At 46.5% G+C, this 20,377-nt stretch overlaps 2 protein-coding genes across 9 annotated transcripts in view; one reads left to right on the top strand and one right to left on the bottom strand.

Annotated features, from left to right (window-relative positions):
- Nucleotides 1-478: 478 nt before the first annotated feature.
- TMEM213 (transmembrane protein 213) lies at nt 479-7,787 on the bottom strand. The gene is made up of 3 exons (XM_032304689.1): nt 7,607-7,787; nt 3,556-3,627; nt 479-2,678 (listed from the first exon to the last, which is right to left on the bottom strand). The coding sequence occupies exons 1-3, from the start codon at nt 7,761-7,763 to the stop codon at nt 2,509-2,511; spliced, it is 399 nt and encodes a 132-aa protein (XP_032160580.1). The 5' UTR covers nt 7,764-7,787; the 3' UTR covers nt 479-2,508.
- ATP6V0A4 (ATPase H+ transporting V0 subunit a4) overlaps nt 6,627-20,377 on the top strand; it is a 74,197-nt gene continuing 60,446 nt past the window's right edge. For 3 of the 8 annotated variants that reach the window (XM_032304681.1, XM_032304687.1, XM_032304685.1), the window contains exons 1-3: nt 17,006-17,072; nt 17,340-17,488; nt 18,197-18,381. The gene's annotated coding sequence lies outside the window, so the exon portion shown is untranslated. Of the gene's footprint in view, nt 7,423-7,592; nt 7,675-7,736; nt 7,816-17,005; nt 17,073-17,339; nt 17,489-18,196; nt 18,382-20,377 lie in introns of those variants that run through there. The other 5 variants (XM_032304680.1, XM_032304683.1, XM_032304686.1 and 2 more) reach the window with 5 other exon arrangements.

Here is a 20,377-nt window from a genome sequence, read left to right on the forward strand (position 1 = left end):
CAGGTTTTCATTTTTAATTTATTGACAAGTCTTCACTTGGATAGAGTGATGAGAGCCCATGCAGAGGGAAGAGCTGAGATGAGGCATCTGGAAAGACTAGCCATCAAATTACGTAACTTGTCTTTCGGTCTAGTCTCAGAGAAAAGAGCGATTATTTGGATTTGGTCTGTCCTTGCTCTGGTACAGAGGAAAGGGAGGCAACTCACAACACGCCTGTATTTGAATGTGACAGTGACAGCAGCTATGTATTACTCACCTCAGTGTAGTCTAAGTAACTTCAACACGTTGCCCAGATCCGAGGGGAGGTTCCGGCTTTCTGCTTCTATGGCAGCAAATGAGGGGGGGTGGCGCCTGGGTGGCTCAGTTGGTTAAGGGTCCACCTGTTGATTTCAGCTCAGGTCATGATCCCAGGGTGGTGAGATCGAGCCCTGCGTGGGGAGTCCACTGGAGATTCTCTCTCCCTCTCTGCCCCTCCCCCCCCAATAATAATAATAATAATAATAATAATGAAGGAGCAAATGAAATTATTGGGGAGGTCTGGTATCTAGAGGAGGTAAGAGCCATGCTGCGTTGGTGGCAAGGACCAGCCTCACGCCCACCCCTTCCACACGGCACCCCCAGCTAGCCCTCCAGGCTTTGGCAACCGAGTCTGTAATCATGGCTGTGTCCGATTCCTGCATTCTCTACTTAGGAAGCTGACATTCCCCAAGGTGAAGTGACTCATTTTTGTTCACATTGGCCAGCCATCAACCTCCATTTCCCTTCTCTTCTGTTGCTTTTCGAAGGTCATGTTCTCACCACGAGGTCACGCTGTTTTATTTCAAAAGTGCTTGCAGATGTTAAATCCCAGGGGGTCCTTACTGAGTCTTTCCATCTCTAAGGATTTCAACCATCACATCCTGTGGAAACTCTTCTCAAACAGCTAAAAAAGGAGAACCTGCTCGTGTGTGTTCATAACATCGCACGGGGCGTCACGCAGACACTTGTTCACGCCATCACTTAGCGCAGGGGCACAGTAAAGCCATCCATTTTATTGATTAAACCATGGAGAGTCAGAAAGGAGCAGACTAAGCCAGGCAAAATTCCTTCAGTTCCCACCGTCGGGGAAATCAACTTAGATTTTCTGAAAGAACCTAGGAAATGCTTCTTCAGGGGCCCCTCACTTTCTTGTGCATAATTATTTGGTGGTTCAGACTAAATACACGTGTCGCCACACAGGGCCGCCGTGTCTCATAATAAGAGTCATTTTGTTCTTCCTTCCTTCTGATGAACCCGCTCTCCTGTCCTCTGACCCACACTCCCCTCCCCCCATGTTCCCAGCGACCAGTAACATCCTTGTGCGGGGTAAGCGGGAAGCAAACCAGCTGGCTTCCGTGGAGATGGGTTATTTCAACCCTTTCTAGAAAAGTGAAGTTCTCTACACGGAATGAGTGTCATAATTTCATCTCAGGCCAGGACCTGCTCATTGGTTTGTTCATTCATTCACCATTCGTTGGTGGGACAGACATTAGGAGGAACTTGCCCCAGGAGCAGGACGGAGTATCCACTGACTGTATATTCACGAGGACTGCACTTCAGGGCGGAGCAGATGCCCCCACCCCCCACCCAGAACACCAGCTCTGGGTCCCCCAAGGCTACCAGAGAAAGCATTTGGGCTGGACTTTGAGGCCTGCGCTTCCATCTGGAGAAGGAGGGCCTGGCAGCAGGAAGTGGGAGATGTTGGGACAAGGACAGGGTCCCTGGAGGCCTGGTCCCAGAGGCGCGGGGAGACAGACCTGGGAAGGAGAGTGGAAGGCCAGCCCTGTGAGAGGTTCGGGGGTGAGGCTTCACAGAAGGTCATCCGCAGGGGGAGACAGCAGCGCACTGACAGCGGCCCTGGGGAGGACCCCGTGGGGAGGGCCCTTGGGGAGGATCTCGTGGGGAGGACGTGCTGGACCGTGGTGAGGACAGAACCGAAAAGGCCTGAGGCAAGGCAGGGGTGATGTAGGAAGGCCAGAGCCGGGCTGCCGGCGGGGACGGTGGGGCAGGACCGCCGTGGAGGACAAGGTTGAAGAAAGAGCAAGAGCCGGAGAAGCAATGCACGAGGGGGTGGGGCGGGAGGAGGACGCTCGGCCGGTCAAAGGCGAGTCCTACATTTTGGAAGGGCAGGGATGCCCCTGAATGAGACGAGAGACGGAACACGATGGCCTGTTTGGGGTGAGAAGGTTCTGAGCTTAGCTCCGAAGAACGTGCGGACAAAAGTCAAAGTCACGTCGCGCGGACCGCGGGCGGGAGCCCTGGGGAGAGGTGAGGGATCCAGACAGCTCTGCACGCACGAACGCCTTGTGCATTTCGGTGGGGGGCAGCACTGGCCTTTCTTCCTCGGATCCCCCTTTCCTTCTTCCTTCTCTTGTGGAAGTCACCGCAGCGCGCAGGTGACAACGCCTGGAGCTGCACCCCTCCCCCCCTCCCGCGCAGTGACCCGCAGTTGGGTGGCGACCCACGTGCTCGGGGCTCAGGGTCTAAGCCTCACGCTTGCAAATCCTTGGGCTCGTCCGGCGTGAGCTTCATCAGTTTGTCCACGCAGAGCAGGATGAGGGTGAGGAACCACAGGCTCCAGCCCACGGCCGCCGCGATCCAGCCGTACTCGTCCACGCCGGTGTGGCAGCACCGAGCCGCCTGGGGGCAGAAGTCCACGTCTGGGGGGGAAGGGAGAGCAAGAACAGCAGGGCGCACGGCACCCGCCCACCCAGCTCCTCCTCCCAGGTTTGTGAGAACAAACAGGGGGTCATAGGAGGGCTAGCGTTCACTAAAGGATGCCACACACTGTCAGGTGCTTCCTACACGCTCCCCCATTCATTCCGCACCAGGGCGAGGGACAGCGACTATTCCCATGAAGGAGCTGAGGCAGTAACTCGCCAGAGGTCCCCAGATGGCAGACCAGGACTCAAACCCAAGTCTGAAGGAATCCAAAGCCGTGAACTTAATCTCTACCTAGTATTCTCTACTTAATCTCTACCTATTATCTACCTGTTCCCCTCCTTTGGAAATGCCCAGAGGTAAACCCATTTGGTCATCCAGGGAGGGCAGCAGAAAGGGAGCCAGACATAGAATGAAACAACACTGTCTATGAATTGGACACAGGGTAACAATGCTCCCTGCTTGAGGAAGTACTGAGCTCCTTGCCATTGGGAGTAATCAAGCAGAGGATGGACAGAAATATGCAAAGAGTGTCAAAACAGAGCTCCTGCATTGGGCAGAAGTTGGACTGGCGGATTTTTACGGTTTTCCGCCTTCTAAGTTTCTAACGTGTCTTTGGTGCTCTGCTGTGGATGGGTCACGAAAGCCATCTGTACCAAAGATGGTGAGCCTACATTAAGGCCAAGGCTGAGATAGCTTTTTCAATGTGCTAGGCAGGAAGTTCTGGGGACCATGAATAAACCACACCAGGGCACAGGAAGGCCAGGCAGGCACTGTGCCACCAGACCCCCATCAAGAGAAAGCAAGCAATCTTTGATTTCCCTCCCAGATTCAGGGCCAGCTCTGGGGTGAGGCCAGTAGCCAGGAGAAGCTTACTGGGGCACTGCTCCAGGCTTCCAGGATCTGGGTGCTGGGTGGTCAAGGTTGAGTTGTCGCTGTTCCTCGTTTCTGGAAGAAAAGACAAAAGAGGGTCTCGGGCAGTAGGAAAATTCATCCCCAGGCATAGCGTTTGAAATCTTTTTCGTGAACTCACAGTGATACTGCAAAAAAGTATTATAGAAGTCCCTGTCTAGGTACTTTAAGACTTCAAGCAGCAAAGCTAGCCCTCTGTTCTGGACTGAGCTGTCCCGTCCAAGTTCACTGAAGTCCTAACCCATGGTAGTGACTGCCTGTGGAGAAAGGGCCTTTAAAGAGGTTAAATCAAGGTTAAATGGAGTCATCTGGGTGGGTCCCCATCCTGTATGATGACGTCCTTCGAGAAGAGGAAGAGACACCAGGTGTGCACCTGCAGAGAAGAGACTGGGTGAGGTCACTGTGAGAAGGTGGCTTCAGGAGAAGACAAGCCTGCTGACACCTGGAGTCGCCACAGCTGTCAAAAAAGAAATTTCTGTTGTCTAAGCCACCGAGTCTGTGGTATGTTGTTACGGCAACAAAGAAATACAGGCCCCTTTGCCTTTCGCTATTGTCATTCAGAGACGGTTTATCTGCGTGTCTCATGGATTCAGGGCTCAGCAGCTCATCTCCTGCGTATCTCACCCTTCAGTGGCTGACGGCTTGCTGCAAATAGCTTTCCAAACACTCTATTTTAGCTATTTCCCATGCAAAGAGCTACGTGTAGAAATGGTTTCTTTCATCTATTTGAGAACGATCACTTAACAAGCTCCAATGTCTTCTCATAACGATCTCCAATTCCCTTAAAAAATTTGAATGACTAGGGGCGCCTGGGTGGCTCAGTGGGTTAAAGCCTCTGCCTTCTGCTCGGGTCATGATCCCAGGGTCCTTGGATTGAGGCCCGCATCGCATCATTGGGCTCTCTGCTCAGCAGGGAGCCTACCTCCCCCCCCCCCCCGCCTGCCTCTCTGCCTACTTGTGATCTCTATCTGTCAAATAAATAAATAAAATCTTCAAAAAAAAATTTGAAGGACTGAATGTTGAAATCTGACTTTGATTCTTGACTTCTTTTTAAGATTTTTATTTATTTATTTGACAGACAAAGATCACAAGTAGGCAGAGAGGCAGGCAGAGAGAGAGGAGGAAGCAGGCTCTCTGCAGAGCAGAGAGCCTGATGCGGGGCTCGATCCCAGGACCCTGGGACCATGACCCGAGCTGAAGGCAGAGGCTTTAACCGACTGAGCCACCCAGGCTCCCCTGATTCTTGACTTCTGATGATTATGCTGGTATACCTCAGGCGGATGGTTATCAAAAAAAATCCAACAGTATGCAACCAAGTCCAGAGGTGGCTAGGATTTGCAGCCACTAGAGTTGCCTCTTGATCAGGAAGTAAAGAGCGCAAAGGCAAAAAGAACTTTCGTGGGAATTCTCAAAGTTCTGTCAGACTGTAGGGGTGAAGTGGAGCTGTGGAGATGAAGGTGGAGATGCCCAAGCACGGGAAGCCATTGTCTGCTTTCCTTTTCATGACTGAGAATGAGAAGACAGATGATCTAGGTCTGCTCTGTCCCGTATGGCAACTACTTGTAGCTACTTAAATTTATTAAAAATTCAACTTCCTGATCATATTAGCCACATGTCAAGCGCTCCGTTACCACATTGGATCACCACATTCCGGAACGTTACCATCCTGGAAACACAGCACAGACGTTGAACATTTCTGTAGAGGCCGTTTTCAGACGACCGGCATGAGCTCTGGAAACTTGATCAGGGCAAAAGGGTCCACAGCAACCCCCAGCTGAAAGCAAACAGGGTCACGAAGCCTCGAAATAGCCGCCCTCCCTGACCCATTCCAACCAGGCACAGTTCCCTGGAATAGGGGAATTTCTCTGTTCCCACGCTCCCTTGCTCTGCCCTGTAACTATAGCCACCACCACCTCGTGGCAGTCTCTCCCTGGCTGTCCTGCCCACTGCCCCTTGCAGTGAACTCAGTCAACTTCTATCTCCTATGTTCTGCTTGGGGGAAATTCTCTCACTATTGGTACGGCTGGCTCTCACCCCATTGGGACACCCCACAACTTCCATCATCAAAAAATTTTTAGTGTTAGATAGTGTTAGTGTTAGTCTAGGTAGGTCAAGACCAAGAGGTCAATTGCAAATAATTGTTCTGGAAATTAATTATATGCTGTTCAGCTTCCTTGAGGATGCAAAAAAAAAAAGTACTTTGGAAACTCTCAAGGCCCCACTGACTCTAGAGCAGCATGTCCTTCTAGGGCAGCGTGTCCTTCAAAGGAGCTTGTTGTCATGCCGCAGGACAAGTTGGGAAGAAACTCCTTGTTTAGCCAAAGCCATGAAATTGCTGCTCAGACTAATTTTATGCCACCTGCCCACCAAGCCACTCCAATGTCCTGCCTGAAGTATAGTAATTACCTTGACAAAATCTGATTGTTACTGTAAATTATTTACAACTAAATGGCTTAGAACCTGGTCTTTATTTGTTTTGGAGAAATTGATTCCTCCACATTTAATTTCCCTTAACTTCCTTGGCCTTGACTTTCATCTCCCCTCTGCCCTCGAATGGGAGTCGTCCCTGTCTAGAGAAAGTGGATGGAAAAAACCTATTTAATCAGTCGCTGGTATTATGTGAAAACATTTGAAATCGCCATTTCGATAGGTCAAAATTTTTTTCGATATCAGTGATTTTGTATGATTCGAACTGAATAGTCTAGTTAATAATTTCTAAGAATTTAAACCTCATCTTCCTCCCTCATAAGCACAGCCAGTCAGGGACTAGTCCCACTTAGGGTCACTTCCAAAGTACTGGGTGCTGGAAACACCCAACAATTAAGTGCAATTAAATTTGTCAAGTTTTTTGAGAGCCCATTATGAGCAAGTCACTATGAGGGTAAACAAACAAAAGAAACGAAACATTTATTTGGGAAGCGGTGTTGGAAAATAAAACATGCTAACATTCATTGTTTACCCTGTGCTGATTTATTAAAAGTCCTTTATATGCAGTGGTCTCATTTCATCTTTAGGACAACCTTATATATATATGCGCTATGATTATCCTCACGGTATGAATAAGAAAACTAGGGCGCAGAGACGTTACGTGATTTGCTCAGGGTTGCACAGCTTGTAAGTTGTGGAAGCCAGACTTGAGCTGAGGCTGAGTGACTAGAGCTCACGCTCTGAATCTGCAAAGGAGAGGCGGTGAGGATAAGGGAGACAGAGCTCTGAGAGGTCATTGTGGGTTGGTTTTGAGAGAGGGAAGTCTGTCAAGGACAGGGCAGGAGCTGCAGAGCAAGAGATCAAAGCCAGAGGCCACAGCCAGGAGCAAAAGAGTGTGAGAAATATCTTCCTGCGTGGGGTGCAGAGCCCAGCCTGAGAGAGCAAGCCAGGGGCTGCTACCAACCCCTCTTGTCTGGGAACAGACAGGGCAACAGCTCAACATCACCTGTGCTCAGGGAAGGTGGGAGCATTGTAGACAGTGTTGGGCAGCGTTCCTGTCTGAGGATTTTGAGAAAGTTGCAAAGGAAGCACAGGATCAAGGGAGAGACTAAAGACCTTAGGGCAGGATCAGGAGTACAAAGCGGGAATTGCAAACCATAATAGCCAAGGGCACGGGGAAGGAACCATTGAAACATAGCAAACCAATAAAATGTCACTTTAGGCCAGACCAGTCCTTGGATGAGAGGGACCGTGGGTACATTGCTTTTTCCTCTTTCTTTGTGGCAAAGTCCCCTCGAGGTGGCTAATCCTGTCCAAGCTGAGGGGCCCAGCATTTGATCAGGGGCTCGGGTAAACCTCCGCCACCCCCCACGCCAACCCGCCACCTCCTGTCTAATCCTTCAGGTGAGAACTGTTTGCTCTTTGCTTTGTGCGGGACCAGCCCTAGCCAAAGAACCCTCTTCCTCCCTCCTCCCTCCTTCCCTCTCCCTCCTCCCACCCTCTTCCTCCCTCCTCCCTCCTTCCCTCACCTGCTCCTTTCCTCCCTCCCCCTCCCCAGCGCGGCCAAGAATAAAGCCCACAGTTCTACCTGCCAAGCAAGCCAAGTGGAAGGAGGCAAAGACCAGGCCGAGGGCCAGGGCAGCCCAGGGTGCGGAGGTGAGGCGCTTCATGCCGGAGAGGGAGAGGCAGAGGGAGGCGTCGGTCCGCACTGTCCCTGCAGAGGTGCGCCGAGGGCTGCGCGTCATGTGTCCCGTGTGGACCGTGTCCTGCGGGAGCTTGAAGGCAGTGCTGTCAGAGGTGAATTTCTGCTTGTGTCTGGGGGAAGAGAGAGGGGGTGGAGCAAAAAGAACCAGCTGTCACTCCTCGCTCTTACCTCTTCAGGAGGGAAGCTGAGCTATGTTGGCTGGGGGAGGAAGGGAGGGGTAATTTATGCAATTCTGCCTTGAGTTCATTGGTTATCCCTGCTGATAAAAGAGGGGGCCAGAGCAGAGTTTTGTGCCCTGCCAGCTCCTTGCGGTTGAGTTGGCTGCCGCTTTCATCTGCCCGGTGTCGCCCTGGATCCTTGATTCTCTCTAGTCCAGTATTTACTGACAGCTACTATGTGTACTGAACTATGCTAGAATCTGGGAATGACCGCCCTCGAAGTCCTTTCATTACACACGCATGTCATCCAAACACAGACCAGTGTTTCAGGCATGACTGGGGAAGGACAGAGTGCTTTGGGTTCTTGGCAGCAAGAAGCTACATCTGCAGATGGGATGCTTCAAGACCAACATGGTGTTGGAGTTGCACCTTGAAGGGTGAATAGAATTTTCACAAAGAGAAGAGGAGGGCACTGTAGGTTGGAGGGACAGAGGAATCAAGGGCCAGAGGTAAGGGGTGCTCAGGAGTCCACCGTGAGTCCACTGCAGCACAGATAATGGGACGGGACCAGAGGAGCGGGAGAGGGGGAAGTGACCAGCGAGCCATGGGACTGAGACTGGTGTGCCAGGCTGGGCGGCGTTGGGGGGGTGGTGTTGAATCAACCAGGAGGCAAAAGAAAGTCTTTGTGAAGATTTTGAACCAAAGAGTAACATTTATTGAACACCCCCCATTTATATGAAAGGCATCACCGTAGGCATTTGGGACCCAACGATGCCTAACATGATCCTACTCTTGATCCCACTCATGGTCCAGCAGTGAGACCAGCCATAAAGAAAGATGTGTGATGCAGTATGGTAAGACTCAAACATGGGTGTCTTCTACAGTAGAAGAGGGGAGTGGTCCATTCCGGGGAGAGTGGTTCAACCTGCCTGAGAGGTACAGGGGATGCATTCACGGGAGAAGTGACATTTGGGCTGGGTATTAAAGTTTGCATACAGAGGTGGGAGCTGATGGGGCAGCCCACACAGGGGAAAGAGGATTGTCTGGGGGCCTGCGGGCCCATCATGTATAGATAAGAACGCTGTCTTCATGCCCAAGAGCTGGCCTGGTCAAGAGAGTGAGGGATAAAGTCTGGCTGGTTCGAAGCTCTGTGGAAGGACATGTAAGCCACGTGTCATCTTGGGTAAGGGTGTCTTACTGGAGTACATCAGCCCAGAGGAGGCATTTTTTCCTGATTTGCCCAAAAGTACAAATGAGTGGTGGCCCTATAGTCTTGGGGTTGGAGGGTTGGGAGCAGAGGTGCTTTAAGAAGGCTAACCTGGGGGCACCTGGATGGCTCAGTGGGTTAAAGCCTCTGCCTTCAGCTCAGGTCATGATCCCAGGGTCCTGGGATCGAGCCCCGCATTGGGCTCTCTGCTCGGCAGGGATTTCAGGGATTCCCCCCACCCCCCGCCTTTCTCTCTGCCTACTTGTGATCTCTCTCTGTCAAATAAATAAATAAAATCTTAAAAAAAAAAAAAAAGATTAACCTGCAGGGGATGGCACGCACATCCATGTTAGATGTACCGCTTGGTAGAACTTTCAGTTACCGAGCAGTTGCTGTATGCTGGGCGTTCGCTATGGGAGAGGCTTCTGAAGTGGCTCAGGTACCACAGTCCTTGTCCTCAAGGAGCTCAGGGCCCAGTGAGAGAGAGAGAGAGAGAGGAATAATGACAACACAATAAAATAAGTGTGGCAAGGAAGTCTGGACGAAGAATGGGAAAATCATGGAGGAGGGTTGGGGACTAGGGGGTTCAGTGAACATTTTGTAATAAGGAAGGCATTTTGACATGATCCTTGAAATCTGTGTGGTCCGTCAGGCACGGGAAAAGGGGACAGTGCGTGTGCAAGACCCGTGAGGCATGAACGCGTGCCTCTTGTCCGGGGAGTAGTCACTGCCTTGGGAGCATGAAGTGGGCTGAGGAAGTGTCTGGTTTGACCAAGAACAGATCATAAATGGTCCCGAATTTATGACAAAAGCAGACAAAGCAGACTGGCCTCTATTTTACCACTGAGGCACATTTTAGGGAACTTGTGTATGTGGACAACTTAATATTTCAGAAACATGGAAGATAGATCCACAGAGGGCAGGCCTGCATTCAGAGAGGTCCTCTAAGACACTGTTGCTCTAAGACATTCTTGCAAAAATCCCAGCCAGACAGGGTACCTGGCTGGCTCAGCTGGTAGACCATGCCACTCTTGATCTTGGCATTGAGAGTTCTAGCCCCATGTTGAGCGTAAACCTTACTTTAAAAAAAAAAAAAAATCCCATCCAGAGATCCAAAGAGCCCTGAAATAAAAAGCTGGACTGAAGATAGAGAAGAGGGAGCAGAATTAAGAGGCATTTATCTGGCTGAATCAACAGAAGGGAACCCAGGAAGTGGCTTCCCCAGGTTCCAGCTGGGGCGGGTGGGTGGCCATGGAGTCAGCCTGGGGTGCAATTCCAGCCCAGCTTTTCTTGGCTGAGTGGCCCTGGCAAGTTACTTTATACCTCAGGTTCTTTATCTGACAAGAACTAAGATCCATCTCATGGCTTGTTATGATGCCTGAATGAAGTGACCCACGTGACCGGTTTCCCTGCAGTGCTGCGAGCCCGCAGTAGTAAACACTCTGTCAATGTCAATGTTAACTCTTATTTGAACAGAAGGATCTTTAAGTAGAAAATGTGGGACGGAGGTAGTCCTCTGGAAAAAATGATGAAATTGATGTGCTGACTTATTTATATCCTGCGTGGGTCCAAACAGAGTTGAAGGAAGCTTCCCTACAATTAATTAAGCCGGATAAAAAAAATTTAAAATGAATGGGAAGAAATGAGGCAAAGGGAAAGCTAGGGGAGGAAATAGAAGAGGGACCTCTGAGTGACTTTAGAGCACAAAATGGCACACATGTTTTCTAAGCTCTGCATTGACCCGTGGGAGGAGGATAGGTCATCTGCCTACAGGTTACCCACATGACTCATGGGCTCCGAAGATGAAAAACAACAAAGTGAGTACAACCACTCTTGATACCAGAATAAGAGACATTTTTCTCCTTGGGTCCTCCACAGAGATGACATGACTTAATGGGACGTACGTTATTCTGGATGTTTCCTTCACAGTAAACCCTGCGGTAAGCCTCAGAGACTAGGGCTGATTTATCCCACGAATGTTAGAGATGATAGCAGTGCCTGGAGTTCGACAACATTTTTGAGGGTCTCGAAAATGCAGGACACCTGAAAAGAGGTTCTTGGCTCCAAAATATGAACAACAGATCGTGCATTCAGAAGGAAAAGATGACTTCAAAAGCAAAGTCATACAATTTGTTTTCAACTTTTAAGCAGAAATGGACGTAGGGTGTTGGGTGCTTTTTAGTACGTTGGATGTGCTTGTCCCTCTGAAATGGTGACAGCCTGGGACGTGCAAAGATTTGAAACAGCCCTGCCTAGGGTCATTGTTGATGGTGGTTTGAGTAGCACCCACTGATCTAAGCTGACAGCATCCATCGAATCATACCAGGGAAAGCAATTCTGGGAGTAGCAGTAGAGAGAGCAAGGGCGATAATCTGTCCCCTGTCTCTTTCTTTTTAATACACTGTGGTTTGATCCTGGACTGTTTTAGATTAGGAGTTTGCAAATCAATGGAAAGACAAACATTCTCTTAACAGATGAGAGGATTTTCTTATCCTAAAATAGGATAATATGGGCTTGACTGGTGTCTTATACCTTGTTAATTCCCCAAGTCTGGGCTGCATAGCAGATATTCTTACAAATATCACCATTATGAGCCTTTTTTAAAAAACAGGTCTGTACTTAATAACTCTGTGCAGATGGTTACCTCACCTAGCAACTCTCTCATACATTTTATATTAGGTTTGCTTTGGAGAGCGTACCGGGAAGTTGTGCTGCTCAAAGCTAGACATTTTCTGGGAACTTCCTCAAGATTATTTTTTTTTAAAGCTTAAGTTAAGTGTTTGGTTACCTTTCAAAAAAAGTCCAGGCTAAAATGTGGCCAGCCTCCATGGTGGCATTTGGGATGGGACTGGCCGAGATGGTGGGAGTTTCATGGCCCTCACTGCCTCCAGTTTGATGTTTTCCTTGATAAAGTTGCATTTGAAAAAGAAAAGGAGCGGGGCACAGTGTTTCCTGTGGTGAAAGACTGAAAACCAGCATTCTGTGGGCTGGAGTGTTCGCCTATAGGTGGGATACTTTATGAGAAGGAAACTTCCCTTGTGATTCTGATAGGCCCCTTTCCTGTCCCTTCCATCCCTGGGAAGAGACCACTGGCTTTGAACTTGGGGTTTCATTTCCAATGAACCCATTCTGAAGAGAAGCATGGCCCTAACCACAGTTTTGCCTGCTATGCCCTAACTTCTGACCAGACACGGGCCCATGTCTCTTTCAGCAGCGGGCTTTGTCACACTCTGTTTTCTGAAGATAATGGCAGTCTACGTTTGCGCATGGACTGAGACATGTAGCTTCACCTGAGTAGGACCTGGTTTGTGGGGGAAATTAACCATGCCCACTGCTGCTCAGTTATGGGTCTATAATTTGGAGAGCGTGAGAAAGAAAAATGAAGTTCAATCCCGAGATCACGCCATAGGGGTGACCGAAGTAACAAAGTGAACAAGGTCTTGGGCCCACCCTTTGGAAGCATTTTTGAACCGTTCCCAGGATAATTCATTCAATTATTGTACAAGGGGTGGGGGGGGAGGTGGTACCAGACAGAAGTGAGGTTAACAAATGGAGGAGATTTCTTCTTGGCAAAGGCCATCTTCCATGTGGGCCCTGGATCTCATTCCCTCCCATCTTCTTAGATTGCACTGCAATCTGTGAACATACTTTGAGGATTTCTATGTTTTGTTATTCATTAAGACACATCATATGGCCATTTGGGGAAAACATTTGGCAGTGCTTGAAAAGAATGTGTCACACAGTTGTGGGGTTCAGTGTTCCATGTAAGTCCATTAGTGTTAATTGTGTGGCTTACATCTCTTGTATCCTTCCTGTTTTCAAAAATCTGGTCTGCTTATCCTGTCAAATACTGAGACAGATAACTGTGGATTTCTCTCTTTTCTTTGCAGTTTTGCCTATTTTAGCATTAAGTAGTTGAGGCTGTCATTAGGCCTCATGCCTAATTGACACCCTGGTGAATTGAACCTTCTTAAAAAAAAATCACTTTGTAGTATCCCTCTCTATCTCTAGTGGTACTTTGTGCCATCAAGTTCACTTTGACGTTACTACAGCTAAACCGCCGTTTTTTTACTTTGTTTTGCATGCTGAGCCTTTTCCTATCATTTCTTTCAACTTTTCTGAATTCTGACTATTTTGGATGTATACCTCACAAAAATGTAGTGTAGGATTTTTTATTTTTTAAAAGCTGGCCTTAGATTATTTACAATAGCCAACTTATGGAAGCAATAAAAAACAAAACAAAACAAAACAACCTGGACTTAGAATCTTTGTCTTTAATTTGGCTATTTAACCTGTGTACGTGGGATGTGTCGATAGCGATTGGTTTAGGTTTGAATCACCTTCTGACCGAGTGCTCTCTGGTTTTCCCATCTGTTTGACATCCCCTTTTTTTTTCCTCACCACTTTTGGATTGCATTTTTTATTCCGGTTTTTTTTTTTTTTTTTTTTTAAGAGATTACTGCAGACATTCTTGTCTTTTCAAAGTCTAATATTGACACTTTTACCATCTTCCCAAACAATATGAAGAGCTTAGAACTTTAATACTACTTGTCTACTCCTAATTTTTGTATCATTACAATTATGTACTTTAAGTATACACACATATATTTTTTATCCTGGTAACTCATCATTACTATTTTATACAGTGAATGTTTACTTAAATTTATCCATGTATTTGCCACTTAATTGTTCTGGATTCCTTTCTGCAAGTCTTGTCTCCCAGCTATGTTTCTTCTTCTTGAAGAGGATCTTCAGGTATTCCCATGGTGGAGTGATTAATGCTCTCAGTAGTTGTTTGTTACGATATGTTTCTCTTCTTCCTTTATTCTTGAAAGTTATTGTCATTGAGAGCAAAATTTTAGCTTTTTTTCTATCAGTGCTTTAAAGATGTCATTCTAGGGGCACCCGGCTGGCTCAGTGGGTTAAAGCCTCTGCCTTCAGCTCAGGTCATGATCCCAGGGTCTTGGGATCGAGCCCCGAATTGGGCTCTCTGCTCAGCAGGGAGCCTGCCTTCCTCTCTCTCTCTGCCTGCCTCTCTGCCTATTTGTGATCTCTCTGTCTGTCAGATAAATAAATAAAAAAATAAAAGATATCATTCTATTTCTTTTGACTTCCTCCGTTTCTTTTGAGAACTGTCCGCTAACTGTGCTCCCTTCTAAGTAATTTGTCTCTCGTTAGTTTGGTTGTTTGAAACATTTTTTGCCTTTGGTTTTCAGAAGTTTTATTACAATGTGTTTAAGTATGGGTTTCTTTTTATCTCTTTTGCTTGGGGTTTGTAGGCAATAGAATATGGAGTTTGATGTCTTTCATCAGTATTGAAATGTTGTCAGCCATCAAATACTACTGTTGTCCCATTCTTCTCTCTCTGTCTGGTCCTCCAATTACACATAGGTTAGACTTTTCCACTGTAGACTCTAATACTCTAACCCTCTTCTTTATTCTCCATCCTTTGGTTTTCATGGGCTTTATTCTGAATATTTCTTCTGCCCTATCTTTTATTAAATCTCTTATCATCTGTGTCTAATAAACTTTTATAATTATCCATAGGAGTCTTAATTGCAGTTATTTTAGTTTTAGTTCTAGAATTTCCACTTTGTAGACTATTAAATAGCTTTCTGTTGTATGGTCTCATTTTCCATCTTCATGACCAGAGTGAACATAATTAAAAAACCTGCTTGATGACATCGATATTTGTTCACCCCCATTGATCTCTTTTTATGGTCCATTATTTCTCCTGGTTGGTTTTCATTCATATCACTGTGTTTCCTTGTATACCTGGTTATTTTTATTGTGTGCATAATTGCAATTACACACAGTTGTTTGTAGAAATAAGTTGAGACTTAGGATGAGTCATGGTTGTTTTTTTGTTTTGTTTTGTTTTTGTTTTTGTTTGGTTTGGTAGCTTCAGTCAGGGGCCAACAACAATCTACCACAATGTGTCTAGTCTCCAATACTGAGATATTTATAGCTAAGTTGTTGACTTTGTAAGGGTTAATTTATTTTGGTAACCTTTCCTTCTATGTGCAGCTCTTTGGAAAATTTTTCACCAAGGTAATTAGAGATGAGCACAGAAATGCATATCCAAGATTCTCCAACTCAACATTACAATATTTATGAAAATGAGAGCTTAGAAGCATGTATAATGGGATAAAAGATAGCTTTTAAAACACTGTTTTACACTGATATTTAATTACTTGGAAAAACACTTGCTGTATAATACAAAGCAGAAAAAACAGGATGTGAAACTGTATATTTAGTAGAATTCTAGTTTTGTAATACACATGCATATGCAAAGAAGAAGCTTGGGAAGCATCCTATCAAGATGTTGGCAGTGGCCGTAACTAGAATTAACACTGCAACAAATTTTATTTTCTTCTTTACACTTTTATAGGTCTTTCAGATATTCTGCAATGAGTGCATATTCCTCTTTTTTTGAATATGTATTACTCTTATAATCAGGCAATAAAATCAAATTAATACATCTTAAAGTCTTTTTAAAAAAGATTTTATTTATTTATTTGATAGAGAAAGAGCAAAAACAAGGGGAGCAGCAGGCAGAGGCAGAAGGAGAAACAGGCTCCCCACTGAGCAGGGAGCCTGACTCAAGGTTTGATCCTAGGACCCTGGGATCATGACCTGAGCTGAAGGAAGATGCTTAACAGACTGAGCCACCCAGGCACTCCCTGATTGTTTGTTTGTTTTCAATTAAAAAAAAATACATTTTTTAAAAAAAGAATATTTCAGGGGCACCTTGGTGGCACAGCCAGTCAAGCATCTGAGTTTTGGTTCCGGGTCAGGTCGTGATCTCAGGGTGGGGAGATCAAGCCTTTTGTCAGGTTCCGTGCTCAGTGTGGAGTCTGCTTTAGGTTCTCTCCCTCTCCCTCAGCTTCTCCTGCTTGTGCTCTCTCTCTCTAAAATAAATAAATGAATCTTGAGTATTTCACAAGAAAGCAATATAATTACAATAGAGCAGGTAGACTACATTTAACAGTACTTATCAGGTGGCCTGGGAAATTTTTCAATGTCAAGGAACCTTCTTTTCCATAAAAAAATTTTTTTTAGGTGCTATTTATTTATTTGTTTGTTTTAGAGAAAGAGAAAAAGGTAGGGAGGGGCAGAAGGAGAAGGGCACACAGAGAGAGAGAGAAAGAGAGAGAGAGAGAGAGATTCTTAACCAGGCTGTATGCCCAGCACAGAGCCCAGGGTGGGGCTTGATCTCACAACCCTGAGATCATGGCCTGAGCCAAAATCAAGAATCAGATGTCTAACTGACTGAGCCACTCAGGTGCTCCCCTCAACCACCGCCCCCACCAAAAAAACAAAAAACAAAAAACAAAAAAACAAAAAAAAACCTAATTAAATGTCAAGTTGTATGTGGTGTAGATAATTGCTTATTGACAGACAGCCTCTGTTTTTGGAGTGCCCAAGGTATATAACAGAAGGTCACACTCCAGAGTGTTCAGGACATAAAGAAGACTAGAAATGAGACAGAGAAAAAAAGTAGAATCTCAATGTTGGAAAGGGACCTTGAGGCCATCAGGCCCAATCCTTAACTAGTAAGAATGTTCTCCTCCAAAGAAAGTAGTATGTTAGAGAGCTTGGTAAGGCTGTATTTGACCTCTCCTGCCTCTCGAGGTTGCTATTGGACTTCTGCTACAATGACTCACATAGCAGGTTTCTTACTAATTTTTTTTTAAAGATTTATTTATTTATTTTTGAGAGAGAGAGAGAGAGAGAGCACGAGAGCATGAGCAGGAGGGGCAGAGGGAGAGGGAGAGAGAATCTCAAGCAGGCTCTGTGCTGAGCCCGATGTGGGCCTTGATCTCATGACCCTGAGATCATGACCTGAGCTAAAACCAAGAGTCGGACACCACCGACTGCCCACCCAGGCACTCCTGTTTCTTTCTAATTTTTAAGGCAGCCAGTTCCACTGTGGGATAGCGCTACCTGTTGGAAATGTTAGTGAGTTACTAGCACCAAAAAGGTAAGGGCATCTTAAGGTAAAGTTAATACAGTGGGAGGGGAGGGCCTGTCCAGCTCTAAAATTTTATGATTGGCAATTGCTGGCTTCTTCATTTCCAGCCTTACTGTTTGTACAAAATATTTCTGTTGGCCCAACAGTGCTTGTGGTCAGCTTCATTTTTGTTTAGTAAACAGAGATGTATGTTCTCAAAGAGTAATTTTAAGCTAAGGTTTTTGGAAAATAAACTGCATGTTTGTGATAAACACTCAGCCCATTTTTCTTTTCCAGTTTGTCCACATGAAACTAAAAAGGATCAGAGAGCTGAGTCAGACACTTTTGGCCCTTCTTCCCTCTGGCTGTGTTCTTCTGGCTGCTTCTGGAACTTTCCTTCACTCTCTGTCGTTTGTCTGGGCTACCCATGGCCCGGAGAACCAGTTGTGAGTCAGGAGTCCCAGATTCTATGTTCGTGTTGTCTTCTTCTGTGTGACCTTGGGGGAGGTCACGTAACCTTGGTGATGATGGTACCCAAGAGAGGTGGTGGGAGCTCTCTGGGAGAGAGACACATGGGGGAAAATCCAGGGAAATGTTGCCCTCAATCCTTTGTGAGAAAATTTTTATCTGGGGTCCCCAGGACCCTCCAGATAAGCTAGGTTATCCCTACTAGGGGTTTTGCTACCCATATTGCCTAATGCAAAGGGATGTTTTGTCCTGTGAGAGACAAACAGGAAACTAGCAGTGATGCTGTGAAGAGACTCTAAGAGTCTAGAGCCCGTATTCTGCTTCTAGCCACTAATTCGCCGGCGGACCTTAGGCAAATTCTTTCACCCCCTGGGTTATTTCCTCATCCCTACAGCAATGGGGCTGGACTCGATGATCTTTACATTTTCCTCCAGAGGTACAAATCTGTGACTCTGTGTTCAACAGAGTATAGTTAATGGAGAAGCAAGTCGAGGCGGCCATCATGTGGAAAAGAGCCTCCCCAAGGGAGTTTGGAGTAAATATTATTATGGAAAAGGCAACTAAGTGGGGAGGTGCTCCTGAGTGCAAAATGGGGAGGTCTGAAAGGTAAAATGCATCGGTGACAAACTTTGAGGCATTCTGTTTTCTTCATGAGGAAATTTTGTTTTCCTATATCTCACTGCCAGTCGGTCTGTGACTTGGCAAGTGAAGACAGAAAGGAGTGGAGTGTGAAGTAGCTCCGCTCTGGAGAAAGGAGACGCAGAGAGACGAGGCCAAGATACGTGGAGGTGGAGGACAAGGAAGCTGGAGGGTTCCATGACGGAGGGTTTTCTCCTGAGGAGTGAGGCGGCCGCCTGCTGAGGAGAGGGAGGTAAGAGGAAATGGAGCAGGGGAGGAGAATGTGGCTGTCAGGGGACTCTTTCTTTTTTAGGGAATAATCTTGGGTTGTAGAGTTGAGTTGTAGAACAACTCTGAGGGCCAGATTGATGTTGGAGGGCACCATTGTACACCGTGACACTCCCTGGGGAGGGTCCACGGCCAGGAGGGGACAGGGAAGTACTCGGAGGAGAAGATTCTGGTTTGAGCACACATCACACTGACCTCAGTGTGCTGTAGTGACATGAGCTCTTGGACATTACTGTCAACAAATAGCATCTTTCTGCTCGTGTGTGTGTACGTTGAATGTCATCCCTTCTCTTTTTAGCAACCTCAAATCACCCCTCTGTCTCTAGCACTTTCCCTCTATGAATGCATCTGAGGAAGGATTGTGGATGGCGTGGGGTCAGCGTGTGGCAGACGGTGAAGTGTGCCAGGCGGGTGGATGATACAATCCATTACACGAATGAAGGTGATCTGGCCGGAATTCAGTTCAGAAAAATTAGACACTGTTTTTGGAAAAACAGGTTGTTACTTTTGCAGTTAGATTGTTATTTTTGGATTAAATTCCTTGGGAGTGTGTTAGCTTGCTCTCCACGTATCCCTTTTGGTTTTTTAAATTATGATGATCTCCTGTAAGGTGATCTTGTACCGCTAAACCTGTGGTCGAGCACAGTACCTTTGTAATGCCCTGTATTGGGACGTGGGAACAAAGGAGGCCCTTTGTTCAAAAGAATGTCCATTTGGAAGGTGTAAGTGGAGTGTTCACATCTTTGGCTCCTCAAGAGCCATTTTATAGAAAGTCCTCGGGGCACAGAAGTGCCTCGCCAGAGACCTGCATAGACAAGTATAAAGAGGCCCCAAAGGGCACTACACTCCAGCCTTGTCTAAAGAATGGGACCATTGGCACTAAAGCCTAAGCGTCAAAAACATTTGATAATAGAGGGAACTGAGTCTGTTCTAAGAAGTTTGTTTTTCTCAAGACCCGATGCCAAAGGTGTCAATTTCCTTTAAAGTATTGGGTTGAGAATTTTGAGGACTCATAAAAACAAGGCTCAGTGACCAACAGGAAAACTACTGGCTTGCAGGGAAATGTAAAAGCCATCTTTGTATGATTCCAAGTGATTGTCTCACAGGCACCTAATGGGTAAGGAAAGGTAGAAGATGCCGGTTTCCAGATGTGCTGGGCAGCTGGAGCTAACAGAATTATCTTGGACTATCAACTGTCTCTTCCTGGAGAAAATAAGTGAAGTCTTCCCACGAGGCCAGTTTTCTCCTCAGTTACTGTCCCGCCCCCTCCTTCCCTTTCACAGCCTGAGATCTTGAGAGAGTTTGAGAGTATCCGGCGTTCGTCACCGGCCACGGACTTCCCAATTTAAATTCTGCCCCTAGTTGCTTCTTTAAATTCTGCCCCTGCAGGAGGTCCATCAAGGTCACCAGTAACCTCCAGAGGACAGATAGTCAGTGCTCCATGTTTCTCGAGACCCTTTCTTCTCTTGACTTCTCTTCTGACTGTCCTCCTCGGTCTCTGTTTCTGGTCCATCATCTCTGTCCTGCCTTCAGACCTCTGGGCTCTCCCACTCTGGGGCCAGACTTCATTGCCTCCCTCTTATTGTGAACTGAATTGTGTCCCTCTCACCCACTCCCTGTTTCCACAGGGGGACGTTCTAACCTCAGGACCTCAGAACGTGACCTTACTTGGAAATAACCTGTTCTATGTTAGTATCAATACATATTTTTATGAAAATACAGTATTTTCCAAAACAATTTAGTGAAAAGAATAGCAAGGATTGCTTTATTTTGCAAGTTTCCTTAATGGTTAATAGGAGACAGCTGGATGCCTTTTGCATATCTATTTTTACTTTCGGACTCGTTGCTATATGTTTTTTGTTGAGATATGTGATGAAAATCTCGCCTCACATAAATATGTATTTTGAAAAAAGGGAAAAAGGGGGATGCCTGGGTGGTTCAGTTTGTTAAGTGTCTGTCTC

The sequence above is a fragment of the Mustela erminea genome, chromosome 11, assembly GCF_009829155.1.
Source record: "Mustela erminea isolate mMusErm1 chromosome 11, mMusErm1.Pri, whole genome shotgun sequence".
In the NCBI taxonomy this organism is placed as follows: Eukaryota; Metazoa; Chordata; class Mammalia; order Carnivora; family Mustelidae; genus Mustela; species Mustela erminea.